At 54.2% G+C, this 20,786-nt stretch overlaps 2 protein-coding genes across 7 annotated transcripts; one reads left to right on the forward strand and one right to left on the reverse strand.

Moving 5' to 3' along the window:
• Positions 1-560: 560 nt before the first annotated feature.
• Positions 561-18,860, reverse strand: GIPC1 (GIPC PDZ domain containing family member 1). 6 transcript variants are annotated; one of them, XM_016935308.4, is made up of 9 exons: positions 18,760-18,860; positions 15,580-15,635; positions 14,377-14,464; positions 5,442-5,759; positions 3,371-3,556; positions 3,083-3,263; positions 2,209-2,321; positions 1,483-1,564; positions 561-1,366 (listed from the first exon to the last, which is right to left on the reverse strand). In XM_016935308.4, exons 4-9 carry the CDS (start codon positions 5,727-5,729, stop codon positions 1,215-1,217), a joined length of 1,002 nt encoding a protein of 333 aa, XP_016790797.3. In that variant the 5' UTR covers positions 5,730-5,759; positions 14,377-14,464; positions 15,580-15,635; positions 18,760-18,860; the 3' UTR covers positions 561-1,214. The 6 variants fall into 6 exon arrangements, with proteins under 6 accessions (XP_016790797.3, XP_063657354.1, XP_016790800.3 ...); XM_063801284.1 differs by lacking the exon at positions 15,580-15,635 and having other exon boundaries at positions 18,760-18,859; XM_016935311.4 differs by lacking the exon at positions 5,442-5,759 and having other exon boundaries at positions 18,760-18,812.
• Positions 12,030-12,468, forward strand: LOC107969678 (putative small nuclear ribonucleoprotein G-like protein 15). Its single transcript, XM_016935312.4, has one exon. The coding sequence runs from the start codon at positions 12,108-12,110 to the stop codon at positions 12,294-12,296; it is 189 nt and encodes a 62-aa protein (XP_016790801.2). The 5' UTR covers positions 12,030-12,107; the 3' UTR covers positions 12,297-12,468.
• Positions 18,861-20,786: the final 1,926 nt, after the last annotated feature.

Genomic DNA, 20,786 nt, shown 5'->3' on the forward strand with positions numbered 1-20,786 from the left:
CCCTTCCCTCCAGGTCTGGCCAGGGTCCCACCCCGCCTTTCCCTGATCACCCTCAATCCTCGAAGATGAGTGGGTTGTCAAAACAAGTATGCTGGGTTTATGTCTAGGGCAAAGCAGGGTGCCCCATGGACGCCTGCATGTCCAGCATTGGGCCGGGTGGGGTGGGGGCTGCATCACGCCTGCCCCCAACCTCCCGGTGTAGGGGTGGGGCTCTGGCAGGCCTGAGGTTCCATCTTTCTATTTCCAAGCCAGGTTTCAATGCCCTGGTGCTCCCCACGGTCCGGGGGTTGTCACCAGCTGCAGACAGCAGCCTTGTGAAGCTCCAGGGGGTAGGAGGCCTTGTGGGAGAGGGGGCAGGATTTGAACCCTCAGTAGTCCAGGAAGCTCTGGCCCTGCCTGGAAGCCTGGTGGCCTGCAGCCAGAAGGAACAGTGGGAGGGGGCAGGTGGCCTGGTGCCAGCTCCTAATTCAATTTGGAGCCTGCGGAAGATGGATTTCAGCTGCTGAATTCTTTCTCAGCCCCAATCTTCCCCCTCTCCCACCCCGAAGCCACACAGGTCCAACAGCAGATAGATTCTTTATGTTCAAGACAGCAAATTCAGATACAAAAACCCACCGCCATCGTCCCTCCTTCCCTCCTGCTCTGGGCCAGGGATGGGCCTGGAGGGAGAGATGGGAGGTGGGGAGGAGGTTGGGGGGTTCACAGCAGACTCGTGTCAAATGCGGAGGTAATAGGCTCCACAGGGAGGGGGCTCCTCTCAGGAGGGGTGAGGGCATTATTGCATTTGCTGGGGGGAGGGACAACCCTCTCCCCTGTATTCCCTGCGTCAGGAAACTAGGAAGGTCATGACCCCCAAACAGAACCCAAGGCCCCAGGGAGACAGAGGGACCAGTTTGGCAGCTGATGGTGGAAAGTGGCGGAGGCGGGGGTGGCCGCCCAATTTGGCTGATCCCTCCCCTCCCTGTGCCTGACCCGGCTGAGGTAGGTGGGGAACAGGGCACAGGGGGGCCGGGGACCCCGGCCAGACTGGGAACCAGGGAGGGGATGGTACCGATTGGAGCGGGGCAGGGGGCCCGGCCCCACCTCCCCTCACCATCGTCCTTGGGCTGCTGAGCTAGGCTCAGGCTGGAGGCTCGGGTCCTGACGTCAGTGTCCCTGCTGGGGGCCCCCACCAGGTTGCGCCCGGGTCATCATCGCAGGGTCCGGGGGCAGTCCTAGTAGCGGCCGACCTTGGCGTCCCCAATGGCGCCCCAGACGTCAAAGACGAACTCGTCAGGGAAGGCAAAGTCACCCAGCCGTTCGTCCAGGGCCTCGGCCAGCTCATCCGGGTTCCTTTTGTCCTTTCCCAGCTCCACCATGGTGGCCGCTATTGGGGGAGGGGGCAGAACGGAGGCACAAATGACACCAGGGACCAAGGGGCTCAGGGTGGATTCGGCCCCCAGCAGAACTAGATGCCCCCTCCCCCAGGCAGCCCTCACTCACCCAGCTCCGTGTCCCTGATACCCATGTAACTCTCCAGCAGGTCATCCACCTTCTCAATGGCCTTCTCTTCAAAGGCAGAGGGCTGGGGGCCGGGGAGGGGTGACAGCGACATCATAACAATGTGAATATACATAGTAATTGGACGGACTGCCATTGTCACCACTTTACATATATTCGTATTTAGACCTCAGGACAACCCTGAGAAGGTGGTATCGGTGTTCAGCTCATCCCCATTTTACTGATGGGCAAACTGAGGCCCATGTGCCCAAGGAAGGTCCCTGGGAGCTGGGAAGTGGCAGAAGTGGACTAGAATCCAGGCTGTCTGCCCAGAGTCCCCTCAGCTAACAGGTAATGCTGCCGGTTATGAAAAGGAAGGGAGGGTTGGGCGCGGTGGCTCATGCCTATAATCCCAGCACTTTGGGAGGCCAAGGAGGCTGGATCACCTGATGTCAGGAGTTCGAGACCAACTCCTGGCCTGGCCAACATGGTGAAACCCCATCTCTACTAAAAATACAAAAATCAGCTGGGCATGGTGGTGGGCACCTGTAATCCCAGCTACTTGGGAGGCTGAGGCAGGAGTATCGCTTGAACCTGGGAGGCAGAGGTTGCAGTGAGCCGAGATTGAGCCACTGCACTCCAGCCTGGGTGATAAGAGTGAGACTCTGTCTCAAAAAAAAAAAAGAAAGGGAAGGGATGCCGGAGATAGGGTCCGGCTGGAGCACTCACCAGATCCTCCACCGTGGCGGGGCCCCGGGATCGGAGCCGCAGGGTCCCTCGGCCAGTGCCCAGTTGTGGGCCAGAGCCAGGGCGGCCACCCGCTGAGCGCTGGCTGATCATGTCTGTGGGAGGCAGGAGAGGAGTGAGTGTGGGGGAAGCTTGGTTTTAGCACGTTCTGGGCAGGACTTGTCCTTCCTGGCTTTCACCACCACCCCAAACTTCTCCAGGCTTCTGCAAGTTTCTGGGGGCTGGGGCCGGGGTGATCCCAGGAGGGCAGGAATCCTGACTCAGGCCTGGCATGGATGTGGGGCAGAGCAGGGGGAACAGCTGGGGGCCAGGAATAGGAAATGCTGGAGGGGAGACTGGAGGGGCCACTTCTGCTCCCAGGGGCTGGGGGACAGGAAGCAGGTGTACCCCAGCCTGAGTCTCCAGCTGCCTGAGTCCGTCTCCTCTTGGCCAAGGGGGTATGGCTGCTGGGCCACAGACCAGCCCTACCTGCCCAGGGAAGTGATTTAGTCCCCCACCCCCACCTCAGGGGCCTGGGGCCCATTCCTGAGAGTTAGTGAAGCCAGATGGAAAAGTGGAGGGGCTGGCACTGAGCAGTCAAGCCTGGCCTGTTGGGGATGGGGGGCTGGCCAGGGCTGAGGGCGCTTGGCTGGGCTAATGGCCCCTGGAAGCTAGGTGTGAGGGCAACTTCCTCCTCGCCCCCGCCCTTCTCCCAGGCTGGGCCAAGGGCCAGCACCCCGTCTGGGGCCGGGAGGAGCTGCAATCCCTTCCCTTTCGGCAGGCCAGGCTTGGGCGCCACCTGCTGGCCGCTCCCGGCACCACCGCCTGCGCCCATGCGAGCAGCGCCACTGGGGAGGTCCAGGGGCCGGCTCCTCACCGAAGGCCTTTCGAGGCTCCGTGAGCTTCAGCGTGAAGGTACGGCCTCGGGGCAGCTCCTTGAGCAGCCGGGCCACCTCGTAGTGCCGGCAGCCCAGCAGGCTCTGCCCGTTAATGGCCTCGATCATGTCGCCCACGCTGATGAGGTGGATGTGGTCGATCACGCTGCCCTCCTTGATGCGCTGCGGGGGCAGGGAGTCATCAGCCCTTGGGGCTCTGCCCTGGTTTCCGGGGTCCCATGGCCCACCCTCGCTCCCAGGCCTCCGGGGTGCCCCGTCTCCCCAGGCACCTTGATGAAGGCGTAGCCAGCCCCATTGTCCGTGATGGTGAGCCCGAGTGCATCCTCCGACTTGAACACCTCCACCTCCTTGCGCTGCCCCTTCACGTGGGCGAAGATGAAGTCCTCCAGCCCGATCTGGCCCCCCAGGAGCTTGTCCATGTCCACTTTGTGGGTGTTCAGGGTGCAGAACATCACCTGCAGGGGTGGGAGACGCTGAAACCTCTTCCCCCTCCCTCCCCCTTTTCTAATCACCACTGGAGGGCGAAGGGAGAGAGCTGGGAGAGGACTAGGGGGATTCCATCCCAGTAGCTGATCACGCACTGAGCCAGGGCAGGGCCCACATTAGGACTAGGATTTAGTTTTCCTTTCGCTTTTTGAGACAGGGTCTTGCTCTGTCACCCAGGCTGGAGTGCAGTGGTGCGATCATAGTCACTGCAGCCACAACCTCCCGGATCCCGGCAATCCTCCCACCTCAGCCTCCCAAGTAGCTGGAACTACAGGTGCTCGCCACCATGCCTGGCTAATTTTTGTATTTTTTGTGGAGATATGGGGTCTCACTATGTTGCACAGGCTGGTCTCCAACTCCTGGGCTCAAGTGATCCTCCTGTCTCAGTCTCCCGAGTAGCTGGGACCACAGACACGTGCCACCACACCCACATAGTTAAAATAATTTTTTTTAGAGATGGGAGCCTCATTATGTTGCCCAGGCTGGCCTGGAACTCCTGAGCTCCAGTGATCCCCCCATCTCAACCTCCCAAGTAGCTGGGACTATAGGTGTGCACCACTGTACCCAGCTAGGATTTCCGTCCTAGCAAAAATTCATTGCTGTGCCAGGTGCGGTGGCTCACGCCTGTAATCCCAGCACTTTGGGAGGCCGAGGTGGGCAGAACACGAGGTCAGGAGATCGAGACCAGCCTGGCCAACATGGTGAAATCCTGTCTCTACTAAAAATACAAAAATTAGCTGGGTCTGGTGGCGGGCGCCTGTAATCCCAGCTACTCGGGAGGCTGAGGCAGGAAAATGGTTTGAACCCAGGAGGTGGAGGTTGCAGTGAGCCAAGATCGTGCCACTGCACTCCAGCCTGGTGACAGAGCAAGACTCCATCTCAAAAAAAAAACAAAAAAACAAAAAAAAAAAAACTCATTGCTGCTTTCAGGGAATGGAGCCTGGCACACAGTGAGTGCTCAGGAAATGCTTGTGGAGGACACAGAAACTCATCCCACTTATGGAGACCCCTGCGTCTACTTCTTGCTCAAACCCACTACTGCCCTCCTTGACCCCCTCCCATCTATCCCCACAGTGCTTGGCACCAGGCAAGCCTGCCTCCCACAGCGTTGAGTTTCTCCAAGGCATCACGGAGAAGTGCATCTTGTATCTGGCCTCTAGCCTCCACCATCTCATGGGGCACTGGCCTCCCAATGCCTGACAGGAACTCAGCATCCAGCCCTGGCCATCAGCTCCCACAGTCTGTAGAGGTGCAGGCCTCTCAGTGTCTGATGGGAACTCAGCATTTAACTGTGGCCATCAGCTCCCCACAATCTACTGGGGTGCAGGCCTCCCAACGCCTGATGGGAACTCAGCGTCCAGCCCTGGTCGTCAGTTTTGCACAATCGACTGGGATGCAGGCCTCTCAATCCATCCATCCAATCAATCCATCCAGCCCTGGCCTCCCACAGTCCATTGGAGCTCAGATCTCTCAGTGCCTGTTGGGAACTCAGCATCCACCCCTAGTCTTGCACAATCTACTGGGGGTACACCCCTCCTAATGCCTGATGGGATGTCAGCATGCAGCCCTGGCCATCAGCTCCCACAATCCACTGGGGCACAGGTCTCCCAGTGCCTGATGGGAACTCAGCATCCAGCCCTGGCCTCCAGTTCCCCACAATTCACAGGGGCACAAGCCTCCCAGTGCCTCATGGGAACTCAGCATCCAGCCCGGGCCATTGGCCCCCACCACTGAGTGGGGCCCAGGCTCAGCATCTGTAGCTTCGGCATCTGAGCCCCAGCTCATGAACAGGATGCAGGCCCAGACCTCTGGTCCACCATCAGGGACCCTGGTGCCCGGCTCCCCAGTGGGTACCTCGGCAGTTGGCAGGCGGAAGGCCTCGGCGATCTTGCCATACAGCTCCTTGACGTTGGTGAAGCCCTCGATGCGGCCAGTGGGACTGCCATGGGCCAGCTGGGTGTGGAACACGAGGCGGGGCCGCAGGGCTGGGGGAGGGGGGGGCAAGCCCATTTGGGGGCCCCCCGCCCCACCTCCGCCCAGAGGCCCTGGCTCCCCCACGCCCAGCCCTCCACGGCCTGGCTCAGCCTCCTCATTTTCCACTAGAGGGGGCGCCTTTTTCCGCCGCCCCAGTCCCAGCGGCATGAGCAGCGAGAAGTGGGGTCACCAGAAGATCTGCAGGACAGGAAGTGGGGCTCAGGGCCTGGGCAGAGGCCCTGGGTGCCCCTCCCACACTACTCGAACCATACAGGCCCAAGGAAATACTCAGAGAACAAATTGGCCTCGGTTGAAATCCTCATCTCTTGTATAGTGACAGGACACTTATATAAAAGTAATAATAGGGCTGGGTGCGGTGGCTCACGCCTGTAATCCCACCACTATGGAAGGCTGAGGTGGGCGGATCACTTGAGGTCAAAACTTTGAAACCAGCCTGGCCAACATGGTGAAACCCCACCTCTACTAAAAATATAAAAATTAGCCGGGTGTGGTGGTGCGCACCTGTAATCCCAGCTACTTGGGAGGCTGAGGCACAAGAATAGCTTGAACTGGGGAGGTGGAGGTTGCAGTGACCCAAGATCGCACCACTGCACTCTAGCCTGGGTGACAGACTAAGGCTCCGTCTATAAATAAAATAAAATAAAATAAAAAGCTCACACCTGTAATCCCAGCACTGTGGGAGGCTGAGACGGGAGGATCACTTGAGGTCAGGAGTTCGAGATGCCTGACCAACATGTCGAAATCCCATCCCTACCAAAAACACAAAAAAATTAGCCAGGCATGGTGGCGCATGTCTGTAATCTCAGTGATTCGGGAGGCTGAGACATAAGAATTGCTTGAACCCAGGAGGCAGAGGTTGCAGTGAGCCAAGATCACACCACTGCACTCCACCCTGGGCAAAAGAGCAAGACTCTGTCTCAATAATAATAATAATAATAATAATAATAAAAATAATAATAATACCAGCTAGGATTATTGCTTTCATTTGTTGTTGTGACAGGGTCTTGCTCTGTCACTTAGACTGGAGTGCAGTGGTATAATTAAAGCTCACTGCAGCCTTGATCTCCCAGGCTCAAGGGATCCTCACACCTCAGTCTCTCAAATAGCTGGGCCCGTAGGCACATGCCATGAAGCTCAGCTAAACTTTATTTTATTTTATTTTTTTGAGATGGAGTCTCACTCTGTCCCCTAGGCTGGATTGCAACGGTGTGATCTTGGCTCACTGCAACCTCTGCCTCTCAGGTTCAAGTGATTCTTGAAGAAGAGACCCTGACTCCTTTTTTTTTTTTTTTTTTTTTTGAGACTGAGTCTCACTCCGTTGCCCAGGCTGGAGTGCAGTGGTGCAATCTCAGCTCACTGCAATCTCTTGCCTCCCGGGTACAAGCGATTCTCGTCTCAGCCTCCCAAGAAGCTGGGATTACATGTGTGTGCCACCACACCGGGGTAATTTCTACATTTTTGGTAGAGATGGGGTTTCACCAAGTTGGCCAGGCTGGTCTTGAACTCCTGACCTCAAGTGATCCGCCCACCTCAGCCTCCCAAAGCGCTGGGATTAAAAGCATGAACCACTGTACCTAATGCTCAGCTAACGTTTTAAAACTTTTTGCAGGCCGGGCGCGGTGGCTCATGCCTGTAATCCCAGCACTTTGGGAGGCTGAGGCGGGTGGATCACGAGGTCAGGAATTCAAGACCAGCCTGGCCAACATAGTGAAACCCTGTCTCTACCAAAAAAACACAAAAATTAGCCGGGTGTGGTGGCATGTGCCTGTAGTCTTAGCTACTCAGGAGGCTGAGGCAGGAGAATTGCCTGAAACCTGGGAGGCGGAGGTTGCAGTGAGCTTGAGACCGTGCCATTGCCTGGGTGACAGAATGACACTCCATCTCAAAAAAAAAAAAACAAAAAACAAAAAACACTTTTTGCAGAGATGAGGGGTCTCAATATGTTGCCCAGAGTGATCTCAAACTCCTAGACTCAAGCAATCCTCCTGCCTCGGCCTCTCAAAAGTGCTGGGAGTACAGGAATGAGCCATAGTGCCCGCCTGTAATCCCAGCACTTTGGGAGGCTGAGGTGGGCGGATCACCTGAGGTCACGAGTTGGAGATCAGCCTGGCCAACATGGTGAGACCCCGTCTCTACTAAAAATACAAAAATTAGCTGGCCGTGGTGGCGGGCGTCTGTAATCCCAGCTACTCGAGAGGTTGAGACAAGAGAATCGCTTGAACCCGGGAGGCAGAGATTGCAGTGAGCTGAGATTGCACCACTGCACTCCAGCCTGGGCAACAGAGCAAGACTCAGTCTCAAAAAAAAATAATAAAAATAAATAAATAAAAGAGTCAGGGTCTCTTATTGCTCTGTCCCCAGGCTGGAGTGCAGTGGGGTGATCACGATAATGGCTCACTGCAGCTTTGACCTCCTGGGCTCAAGCCATCCTCCATTCTCAGCCTCCCAAGTGGCTAGAACTACAGGCATGTACCACCACACCCGACTTTTTTTTTTTTTTTTAATTTTATTGTAGGCCTGGTGCGATGGCTCACATCTGTAATCCCAGCACTTTGGGAGGCTGTGAGCAGAACACTTGAGGTCAGGAGTTCGAGACCAGCCTGGCCAACATGGTGAAACCACATCTCTACTAAAAGTACAAAACTTAGCTGGGCATGGTGGCAGACGCCTGTAGTACCAGCTACTGGGGAGGCTGAGGCAGGAGAATTGCTTGAACCCAGGAGACGAAGGTTGGCAGTGAGCAGAGATCGTGCCAATGCACTCACTCCAGCCTGGGTGACAGAGACAGACTCCGTCTCAAAAAATAAATAAATAAATAAACAAACAAATATATATATATATAGAGAGAGAGAGAGAGACAGAGAGAGGGAGAGAGAGAGAAAGGAGTTCTTTTCTTTTTTTGAGACAGAGTCTCACTGTCACCCAGGCTGGAGTACAGTGGCGTGATCTCGGCTCACTGCAAGCTCCACCTCCAGGGTTCACGCCATTCTCCTGTCTCAGGCTCTGGAGTAGCTGGGACTACAAGTGCCCGCCACCATGCCCAGCTAATTTTTTGTATTTTTAGTAGAGACGAGGTTTCACCACGTTTGCAAGGATGGTCTCGATCTCCTGACTTCATGATCTGCCTGCCTCGGCCTCCCAAAGTGCTGGGATTACGGGCGTGAGCCACCGCGCCTGGCAAGGAGGTGATCTTTCTGTGTTGCCCAGGCTGGTCTGGAACTCCTGGCTTCAAGGAGCTTTTGGCCTCCCAAAGCTCTGGCATGACAGGTATGGGCCACCGTGCCCAGCCTGTGACCTTCCTTAACCCTCACACCACACTGTAACACAGGGATCACGTTATGCTGTAATTATGCCCATTGAACAGATGAGAAAATGGAGCCTCAAAGCAACTACGCTTCTATTTTCCTCTCAGACACAGTCACTAACACTGTGTGCAAAAAATTTCTGACTCTCCCCCTTTGGACCAAACAGGTGGATGGCACTTCCTGGCCTCCTTGTGACTGGGCAGATAAATGATTATTTCTGGCAAATAGGTTGTGAGAAGAAGTGGCACATGACATTTCTGGGCTGAGGCATTTAAGTGCTGGAGCCTCCAGAGATCTATCTTTCCCAGGCAGGGTGATGAGCAACACTTGATATGGTGGCGACTCTATGAGGCCGGGCCCTGAATGACTACGGTGAATGGCGCCCCCTGCTGAGCCGCAATGGAAGTGTAGCAGGAAGAAAAAGCAAATCTTTGCTGAATTCAGCCACTAAAACTTTTGCGGTTGTTTTCTACACCACGTACATTTTTTTTCTGTTTCTTTCTTTCTTTCTTTCTTTCTTTTTTTTTTTTTTGAGACAGAGTCTTGCTCTGTCACCCAAGCAGCAGTGCAGTGGTGCGATCTCAGCTCACTGCAACCTCCGCCTCCTGGGTTCAAGCGATTCACCTGCCTCAACCTCCCAAGTAGCTGTGACTACAGAAGACTCCTGACCTCAAGTGATCCACCCGCCTCAGCCTCTTGAAGTGCTGGGATTACAGGCATGAGCCACCGCGCCCGGCCCGCTTCTTTATTTCTCTCTTTCTCCATTCTCCCCTCCCTTCAAACAATTTTTTTTTTCTTTTTAGTACTTACTATATTCTGTGCACCATTTTAGATACTGTCTTCAATAAAAAAAGCAAGATCCCTGACTAGGGCCACCATGTTCAGTTACACAAGTTGTGTACTGTGCAAAATTACTAGACCAAGGTGGCAAGTAGGACTGAAATTCGGTCTGCGCACTGCCTGCCAAGCTACATTTCTTGGTGTGGTGTCTGCCAGGAGGAAGAGATGCCTTTCATTTTTTCTTTTTTTTCTTTCTTTTTTCTTTCTTTTTTTTTTTTTTTGAGACAGAGTCCGTTCTGTGTTGCCCAGGCTGGAGTGCAGTGGTGCAATCTTGGCTCACTGCAAGCTCCGCCTCCCAGGTTCCAGCAATTCTCCTGCCTCAGCCTCCCAGGTAGCTGGGACTACAGGTGCACGCCACCATGCCCGGCTAATTTTTTTTGTGTTTTTAGTAGAGATGGAGTTTCACTATGTTGGCCAGGCTGGTCTCGAACTCCTGACCTCGTGATTCGCTCGCCTCAGCCTCCCAAAGTGCTGGGATTACAGGCATGAGTCACTGCACCCGGCCGAAGAGATGTCTTTCTAATTCACTCACAGACGCTATATAGGCTAGCTGGGGCTCTGCACATGACCTCCAGAAGTGGACAGTCCGGAAGAGGAAATGCACAGGGAGCAGGGAAATGTGTAAATGTCTAATATAAATTTTTTCCTTTATTTTCCTTTTTTCTTCTTTTTTTTTTTTTTTTTTTTGACAGAGTCTTGCTGTGTTGCCAAGGCTGAGGTGCAGTGGTGCAATCAGAGCTCACTGCACCCTTGCCCTCCTGGGCTCAAGTGATCCTCCCGCCCCAGCCTCTTGAGTAGCTGGGACCACAGGTGCTTGCCACCATGCCCTGCTAATTTTTTTATTTTTGTTTTTTAGAGACAGGGTCTTGCTATGTTGTCCCGGCTGGTCTCAAACTCCTGGGCTCAAGTAATCCTCCTGCCATGGACTCCTAAAGAGCTGGGATTATAGGCATGAGCCACTGTGCCCAGCCTCATATAATTTTTAATAGTGATATGGAGACAAAGCAAGACAAGTTCTATAGACAAGATCAGTGAGGGCGTCTCTGAGCACGTGAAGCTGAACTTGAGACCTGAACCACAGGACGAAGCATTCATGCAATGATTTGGGGCAAGAACGTCCCAAGTAGAGAGAACAGCCAGTAGAAAAGCCCTGAGCTGGGGCTGGGCATGGTGGCTCAAGCCTGTAATCCCAGCACTTTGGGAGGTTGAGGTTGACGGATCACATGAGGTCAGCAGTTCGAGACCAGCCTGGCCTACATGGCAAAACCCCATCTCTACTAAAAATACAATACACAGGTGGGCGTGGTGGTGCACACCTGTGATCCCAGCTACTCGGGAAGCTGAGGTGGGAGAATCACTTGAATGCAGGAGGCGGAGGTTGCAGTGAGCCGAGATCACACCACTGCACTCCAGCCTGGGTGACAAACCGAGACTCCATCTCAAAAAAACAAAGAAAAGCCCTAGCCAGGCGCGGTGGCTCATGCCTGTAATCCCAGCACTTTGGAAGGCCAAGGCAGGCGGATCATGAGGTCAGGAGTTTGAGGCCAGCCTGACCAACATGGTGAAACCCCGTCTCTACTAAAAATACAAAAATTAGCCAGGTATGGTGGTGCATGCAAACCTCATCTCTACTAAAAACACAAAAATTAGCTGGGCGTAGTGGTGCATGCTTGTAATCCCAGCTACTCCTGAGGCTGAGGTTGCAGTGAGCTGAGATCACGCCATTGCACTCCAGCCTGGGCGACAGAGCGAGATTCGGTCTAAACAAAAAAAAAAAAAAAGAAAGAAAAGCCAAGCCCTGAACTGGGCATGCAATTGGCATGTTTGAGGAACAGTGAGGAGGCCTGTGGGGTTGGAACAGTGATTGAAGGGGGGATAGTGAGAACATGAGGGCAGGGAGGTAACAGGTTGCCATGTTTTCCTGATTTCTTTTTTTTTAATGGGGTCTCACTCTGTCGTCCAGGCTGCAGTGGAGTGATGTGATCACAGCTCACTACAGCCTCAAATTCCTGGGCTCAAGCAATCCTCCTGTCTCAACCTCCTGAATAGCTGAGACTACAGGTGTTCACAGCCACGCCCAGCTAATTTTTATTTTTTGTAGAGACGGGTCTCACTACGTTGCCCAGATTGGTCCTGAACTCCTGGGCTCAAGCAATCCTCCCGCCTTGGCCTTCCAAAGTGCTGGGATTATAGGCATGAGCTACCACACCCAGCCTGCTATGGTTTGGATAAGGTTTGCCCCATTGAAACTCATGCTAGAACAATCGATTGGCTAACGAGGTCGATGACGCCAGGCACAAGATGCTGGGCCTACCACGGTAGCGTGAGGGAAGCCGTGTGTTCTGTTCCAAGGCATCTGTGAGCCCATGGAGTATACACCATGAGCAAAGCTCACCCTCTTGAGTTGAAAAAATTTATGGACAAGAAGTTTTCATTGAAATTAAATGGTGGCAGACATGTCCAAGGAATATTGCGGGGATTTGATCCCTTTATGAACCTTGTGATAGATGAATGTGTGGAGATGGCGACTAGTGGACAACAGAACAATATTGGAATGGTGGAAATATGAGGAAATAGTATCATCATGTTAGAAGCCTTGGAATGAGTATAAATAATGGCTGTTCAGCAGAGAAACCCATGTCCTCTCTCCATAGGGCCTGTTTTACTATGATGTAAAAATTAGGTCATGTACATTTTCATATTAGACTTTTTGTTAAATAAACTTTTGTAATAGTCAAAAATGCTTTTTCAGATGTTCTGAATATACAATATTAGCTCTCATTCCAATTTTTTCTAACATGAATTTTCCTGGTTGACATTGATTTCAAAGGGTTTTATGTATTAAAGTGAAAGAATCTTATTAAATGTGAAGCATGGCAAGGAGGAAAAAAAAAAAAAAAAGAAACTCATGCTAAAATTTGATCCCCAAAGTGGTGGTGTGGTGTTGGGAGGTGGGGCCTAGTGGGAGGTGTCTGTGTTATGGGGCCAGATCTCTCCTGAATGGCTTGAAGTAGCTCTGGAAGCAATGAGTGCTTGCTCTCAAGAGCCCGGATTAGTTCTCCAGAACATACAGTAGTTGGCCAGGTGCAGTGGCTCATACCTGTAATCCCTGCACTTTGGGAGGCCGAGGCGGGCGGATCACGAGGTCAGCAGTTTGAGACCAGCCTGGCCAACATGGTGAAACCCCGTCTCTACTAAAAATACAAAAAATTAGGCCAGGCACGGTGGTGGGCACCTGTAATCCCAGCTACTGGGGAGGCTGAGGCAGGAGAATTGCTTGAACCTGGGAGGTGGAGGTTGCGGTGAGTCAAGACCATGCCATTGCACTCCAGCCTGGGCAACAGAGAGAGACTCAGTCTCAAAAAGAAAAAAAAGAAAATACATTAGTTAGGCCAGGAACAGTGGTTCACGCCTGTAATCCCAGCACTTTGGGAGGCAGAGGCAGACGGATCACCTGAGGTCGAGAGTTCGAGACTGACCTGACCAACATGGAGAAACCCCATCTCTACTAAAAATACAAAATTAGCTGGGTGTAGTGGCACATGCCTGTAATCCCAGCTACTAGGGAGGCTGAGGCAGGAGAATCGCTTGAACCTGGGAGGCAGAGGTTGAGGTGAACTGAGACCGTGCCATTGCTCTCCAGCCTGGGCAACAAGAGCGAAATTCCGTCTCAAAAAGAAAAAAAAGGCCAGGTGCGGTGGCTCACGCCTGTAATCCCAGCACTTTGGGAGTCCAAGGCGGGTGGATCACGAGGTCAGGAGATCGAGACCATCCTGGCTAACACAGTGAAACCCCGTCTCTACTAAAAATACAAAAAAAATTAGCCGGGCGTGGTGGCACACACCTGTAGTCCCAGCTACTCGGGAGGCTGAGGCAGGAGAATGGCGTGAACTCGGGAGGCGGAGCTTGCAGTGAGCCGAGATCATGCCACTGCACTCTAGCCTGGGTGACAGAGCGAGACTCCATCTCAAAAAAAAAAAAGAAAGAAAGAAAGAAAGAAAATACATTAGTTAGGCCGGGCGCAGAGGCGGTGGCTCCCGCCTGTAATCCCAACACTTTGGGAGGCCGAGGCGGGTGGATCACCTGAGGTCAGGAGTTTGAGACCAGCCTGGCCAACATGGTGTGAGCCAAAGAAGGCTGGTGTGAGCCACTGCGCTCAGCCTATATTTTCTTATGTAAAAGGGACTTCCTGGTGCCTCCTATCCAATGGTCTCTTCCAGGGGGCCATGCTGGATTCAGCTTGGCCACATCCAATCTTTTTTTTTTGAGATGAACTCTCACTCTGTCACCCAGGCTGGAGTGCAATGGCGCGATCTCGGCTCACTGCAACCTCCACCTCCCAGGTTCAAGCGATTCTCCTGCCTCAGCCTCCTGAGTAGCTGGGATTACAGGTGCGCGCCACCACACCTGGCTAATTTTTGTATTTTTAGTAGAGATGGGGTTTCTCCATGTTGACCAGGCTGGTCTGGAACTCCTGACCTCAGGTGATTCGCCCGCCTTGGCCTCCCAGAGTGCTGGGCTTACAGGTGTGAGCCACTGCACCCAGCCTGCACCTAGTCTCATGTATCCATTTGTTCATGCATCCATTCATTTGTCTGTCCCCTAACACACCCTCTCATCTCACCTGGTCCATCTCCATGATCACTTACCTAAACTAGTGTGGTTGCCTCCTGTGGGTTTCCCAGCTTCCACCCTCACCCCCCACGACTTCTTGTCCAGACAGCAGCCAGAACGGTCCTGTAAAACATAAGTCATGTCGCATTTGTCTCTGCTCTGACCCGTCCCCGGGCTCTGACCTCGCTGGAAAGAAAAATCAGTGTCGGCCGGGCGTGGTGGCTCTCGCCTGTAATCCTAACACTCCGGGAGGCCGAGGTGGGCATGAGCCACCACACCCAGCCATATATTTTCAAAATTAGCCAGGCGTGGTGGTGGGCGCCTGCAGTCCCAGCTACTCGGAAGGCTGAGGCAGGAGAATGGCATGAACCCGGGAGGTGGAGTTTGCAGTGAGCCAAGATCGTGCCACTGCACTCCAGCCTGGGTGACAGAGTGAGACTCCATCTCAAAAAAAAGAAAAAAGAAAAGACCCCTCATCATCCCTCCAATTCCGCCAGCTCTACGCACTGGGAGGCAGGAAACTAAAAACATGAATCTGGAACCTGGCTTCATCTCTTAATAGCTGTGTGACTTTGGGCAAGGGTCTTAACCTCTCTGAGCTCCAAGGAAATCATGCATGTGCTTGGAACAGTCCTGGCACACAATAAGGGTTGCATAAATATTGGTGACAATTACTGCTACTGCCATCTTTTGTTTTTTTTTTTTGAGACGGAGTCTCGCTCTGTTGCCCAGGCTGGAGTGCAGTGGCGCGATCTCAGCTCACTGCAAGCTCTGCTTCCCGGGTTCACGCCATTCTCCTGCCTCAGCCTCCCGAGTAGCTGGGACTACAGGTGCCCGCCACCATGCCCAGCTAATTGTTTGTATTTTTAGTAGAGACGCTGTTTCATCATGTTAGCCAGGATGGTCTCGATCCCCTGACCTCGTGATCCACCTGCCTCGGCCTCCCAAAGTGCTGGGATTATAGGCGTGAGCCACTGCGCCCGGCCTTGCTACTGCCATCTGTACCAAGATTCAAGCTTCCTCCTTTTCCCAAGATCCCTACATCCTGACCACCAATTCCCAGCCTCCTTACTCTCTCTCTCTGCCCACACCCACTGCCCTGGTTCATGCCAGCTTCCGTGTCCCCACCCGTGAGGAGGCATTAACAGCAGTGAGGAAAGTGAGTGAGTAATGAATCTGCCTGCCACGGCCATAAGAGGCTTCATGGCCTGGGTTCAAATCCCACCCCTGCCACTTACCAGCTGCGTGGCCGGGGGGCAAGTCACTTCACATCACAGGGCCTCAGTTTCTTCATCTGAAAAATGGGTGGAATTCCTGTCACTCTCAAGGTGGTTGTGGAAATCCAAAGAGATTACCCACGTATCCCATCTACACTCTGCCTCAGACTCCATTTAAGGATGCTGTTGTCATTACTATGGGTGTCTCCTCCTCTGCCCTGCCCTGCCCAGGAATATCCCAACCCTCTCTGCCTGCCAACACCTACTCCAGGCCCACTCCTCCACGAAGCCTCCCAGGCTTGCCCCAGCATGCTGGAACCGCCCCTGTGGTACAGATGGCTCAGGCTCATGAACTTAATTGCATGCTGCCCTGGCAGAACTCTTGTCTTCCAGCTTCAGGCTGTCATTTAACTTCATGTCTCTATTTTAAAACGTAAACCAGATGGCATCACTGCCCTGCCTGAAACTTTACAACAGTTTCCCACCTTCTGGAAGAAAAACTGCAAACTCCTTACTGTGACCCACAAACCCGTGCAGAATCGCTGCTCTGGGTTCATCTTCTGCTCCAACCATGTGATTCCAAACTTGGTCCAGCCTAAAGACCTTGGCCTTGCCCATCTCTCTCTCTTTTTTTTTTTTTCGAGATGGAGTCTTGCTCTGTCACCCAGGTTGGAGTGCAGTGGTGCCATCTCAGCTCACTGCAACCTCCACCTCCTGGGTTCAAACGATTCTTCTGCCCTAGCCTCCTGAGTAGCTGGGATTACAGGCACGCACCACCACATCCGGCTAATTTTTGTATTTTTATTTTGTATTTATTTATTTTTATTTATTTATTTATTTTTGAGACGGAGTTTCATTCTTGTTGCCCAGGTTGGAGTGCAATGGCGCGATCTTGGCTCACTGCAACCTCTGCCTACCGGGTTCAAGCGATTCTCTCCTGCCTCAGCCTCCCATGTAGCTGTGATTACAGGCATGTGCCACCACGTCCAGCTTATTTTATATTTTTAGTAGAGACAGGGTTTCTCCATGTTGGTCAGGCTGGTCTTGAACTCCTGACCTCAGGTGATCTGCCTGCCTCGGCCTCCCAAAGTGCTGGGATTACAGGCATAAGCCACCACGCATGGCCTATTTTTATTTTTTTTTTGAGATGGAGTCTCGCTCTGTAGCCCAGGCTGGAGTGCAGTGGCACGATCTCAGCTCACTGCAACCTCCGCCTCCCGGGTTCAAGTGATTCTCCTGCCTCAGCCTCCTGAGTAGCTGGGCTTACAGGCGTGTGCCACCACACCCAGCTAATTTTCATATTTTTAGGAGAGAGGGGGTTTCACCATGTTGATCAGGCTGGTCTCGAACTCCTGACCTCTTGCCCCACCTGTCTCAGCCTCCCAAAGTGCTGGGATTACAGGGGTGAGCCACGCCTCTGGCCAATTTTTGTATTTTTAGTAGAGACAGGGTTTCCCCATGTTGGCCAGGCTGGTCTCAAACTCCTGACCTCAAGCAACCCACCCGCCTCGGCCTCCCAAAGTGCTGGGATTACAGGCGTGAGCCACCGCGCCCGGCCCCCTTGTCTGATCTTTGCGGGGCTGGCACCCCTTGCCCACAACTACTCTCTACAGTACCACCCGCTCATATTTTATTCATAGCACTTAGTGCCATCTGAAATTATCTTCTTTATTTACTTGCTAACTTGTTTGTTGGCTGCTTCCTTCCTTTCAGAGTGCCAACTCCTCAAAAGTAGGGATTTTGTTTTGTTCACTGTTGCATTTTCTGTGCCAAGAACAGTGCCTAGCACATGCACGTAGCAGGTGCTCACTAAATATTTGTAGACTGAGTGAATGAATGTGTCTCAGGTCCTCGTTCTGATTGCTCTCTGTGCTCCCCATCCTTGAAACAGCCCCCTAAACATGCCTGCTGTGCGGTTGCCAACTGTCCTAGGCTCCCCACTTTCCCTGGCTCCCCTGACACCTGAACACAGAGATGAAGAGCCACTTCAGCCCGGATATTGAGTGTTTGGGCTGGAATTTCAGCATCCTCACCCCCTCATCCTGGGAAGGGCCTGAAACTTAACAACCCCACGGCCACACAGAAGCAGTGTGGCCAGCAGGAGGAGGGGAAGGGGGTTCCTGGGAGCACACAGAAGCTAGGGGAAGGGGGAAACCACGCCCAGGCTCCCCGTTCCAGCACAGTATTGTTTTGGAGAGAAGGAGGGAAAGAGGCCTCTGATTCACTCTTGAAAAACCGGCTCCTGGGTGTTTCCGGGGAGAACGCCTACTTCCCAGCCTCGGCCCAGGTTGCCAGGGGGGACCCAGTGGGCCCAGACCCCAGCATCCTGGCCCCCTGCAGACGTCACTCTCTTCTCTGGACCCAGGTAGTTAGACCTGCCCTCTCCAGCTCTGGGGAGAAGGGAAAGGAGGGCAGCTTCCTGTTTGAGTGGCTGGTAAAGCAAAAGACCAGCAGGTGTGGCCCTGATGATGAGTACGAGGTAGGGGGTGGGAGGGGTAGGGGGCCGGAGCTACTCAGCAACAACTGAGCCGTGGAGTTATTGGTATCCAGTCTAGTGAGTGTGACTCCAGTTCTGGACCCTGGGGCATGAGTTCCAGTCCCAGATGTGCCAGTTACTAGCTGTGTGACCTTGGGCAAGTCACTCCACCTCTCTGGGTAGGCTGCCTCACCTTTTTTACAAGAAGGCACAGCACCTCCCATGAGGTGTTTAGAGTCAATTATCCTCATGGTAAATGCCTGACACGGAAGCTCTCCAATAAATGCTAGCTGAGGTGGAGTTTTTCATGATGATTATTATTCAGACCCTGGTTCTCACTGCGTCCCCCCCAAGGCCCTGGAGGGTTCAGACGCGGTTAGCTCAGGGGAAGTGCCCAGGAAAGGGTCAGAAACACTGACCCCGCGCCTGTCCACGCTGGGATGGGGACAGTCCAGTCGGGGGACGGGGGGAGGGGCAAGCCCAGAAACCCCAGCCCAGCGTTGGGAGGCGTTTGTCCCCTGCCCGCCAGCAGGAAGGGAGCTGCCCCCACCACCCCCCACCCCCGCTTCCCCTGGGAAGGGGCCTCCGGCATCCCCGCGCGCAGCCTAGACCTCCAGTCGCGTCCACGGCGCCGGCCCCACCCTGCAGGATCGGCCGGATCCTCGCAGGCCCGCGACCCCCGGGGCCCCCGGAGCAGACACATCCTTCTCGCAGAGGCCACTCACCTGCTCCGCCGCCGCCGCCGCCACCGCCGCTGCCTCCGCCGCCTCCGCCGCCTCCGCCTCCCCGTGCGCACCCGGCTCGGCCCTCCGCAAACTCCAGCCCGGGCCTCTCCCGCAGCGGCGCCTGGGGGGCGGGGCCGACGCCCGGGGCCGGCCAATCAGCGGCTGCCTCTCGGTGCTCGCGGCCAATCCGCGTCGTCCGCTTCGGGTGGACCCGACGGAAACATTCCAGAGGGATCCCTCCGCCTCGCCCGGCTCTTCCCGACGCCCCCCCGCGCCGCGAAGCAGTGGACCGTTCCGCCCCGCCTAAGCCGCGGCTGGCTGTACCACCGGAGGGCTGAGGAGGGGGGGAGCTGCAGCTGGGCCCCGGCCAATCGCGAGGGAGGAAGGAGACAAGCGGCCAATGGGAAGGAAGCTGGGGCCCCTGAACCACGTGCTGTCGGCTGAGTGTCAGTCTCGGGTGCCCTGGGTGGTGAGGGGCGGGGGAGTCAGGTGACCTAGGCCAGGTTTCGGGGAAAGGATTCGAACTTCCGACGTCCAGGAAAACGGACCGTTTAGGAGACCTGGGTGGGGGTCAATGGCAGTCCCCAACCCAGTTCCCTGCCCGGCCTCCTCTGCCCCAGCCTGGCCATCCTCGGAGCGGATAAAAAGATGCATTCTTTCTCTGGGGGCGGGCGGGGGATCGAGATGAATAGGGAGGGTCCCGAGTTTCCCTGCTTCCTGGGCTATACAATGGACAAAGGCATTCATTCATTCATTCATTCACTCACTCATCAAATATTTAATGTGCCCCCTGCTCCGTGCCAGACTCTGTCCTACCTCTGCAGACGCGTCAGTGAATAAGCTGAATGTGCTCCTGGTAGAGGTAACATAGCGTGCAAAAGCCGGACAGAGAGATACAGCACGCTTTAGGATAGTGCAATATCGTGGGAGCTAGTAAATCAGTGTGGAAAGGCAAGATGCAATGAAAGACAAGGGTGAGATAGTTTATCTGCTTGTTGGTTTGTTTATGTGCTAGGTCACAGAAGGTACCCAGCCAGCCTTTCATAGATCTGTCTCCTCCATCTGACTGTGAGGGTGGAGACTGAGTCTCTCTTGTCAACCCCTCACTCCCACCTCAGGCTGCCACACGGCAGGTTCTCAGCAAACCTGTGTGGACAAATAGACCAGGTAGTTTATAAGGAAGGGGGATTTATCAGGTGGACACAGATCCAAGAAACAAGAGTCACAAATGCACCTGGACCAGGCCAGGACGCTCAGTTCCCGGGACAAGTGAGATTTCCTTGTTCTAGTTCAAACCCAGCCACTTGGACAGCAACTGGGGCTGAATGCTGTGTGTTCTGGGAACTGTAGTTCCTGGAAGCCTCTAAGTGCTGAGACCCTGCTCAAGCTCCATAGAAAGACTGGTTCTTTGCAGTTCCCAGGGTGAGATGTTGTGCATATCAGTCCCACCAGGACCTGCAGAGGGGCAAACTGAAATGGGAGATGGAACCTTGAGCTTTGCTGCTGAGGATTGCCTAGCCAGCCCCACCCAGCTGGCAAACACCGAGATTGCTGTGGCAGGCCAGGCAACAGGCACAGCTATTGTCCCTCCCTTCCTGTTCTGCTGACCTCTGCCATCCCACTGAGCAATCAGTTGCCTGGGCTGGCCAGTACCCTCTGTGGGACTGTGCTGCCTGCCCTGCTTGAGCCTGGCATCTGAGCTGCCCCCTGCACACTTGGAGAGGACAGGATGCTGAGCCCAGGGGACAGCATGACTGAGGCTGCAGAGTCCTGAGCCAGACTCCAACTGGCTCCTGTTTCCTGATGAGGAAGTGCCCGGAGAAGGGGTGATGGGATTGTGGGATTGCTCAAGATACAGAGCAGCACTGGGCACCTCCTTTCTGAATTTTTTTTTTTTTTTTTGAGACAGTGTCTAGCTCTGTTGGCCAGGCTGGAATGCAGTGGCAGGATCTCAGCTCACTGCAACCTCCACCTCCTAGGCTCAAGTAATCCTCCCATCTTAGCCTACCGAGTAGCTGGGACCACAG

Source organism: Pan troglodytes, chromosome 20 (assembly GCF_028858775.2).
Source record: "Pan troglodytes isolate AG18354 chromosome 20, NHGRI_mPanTro3-v2.0_pri, whole genome shotgun sequence".
In the NCBI taxonomy this organism is placed as follows: domain Eukaryota; kingdom Metazoa; phylum Chordata; class Mammalia; order Primates; family Hominidae; genus Pan; species Pan troglodytes.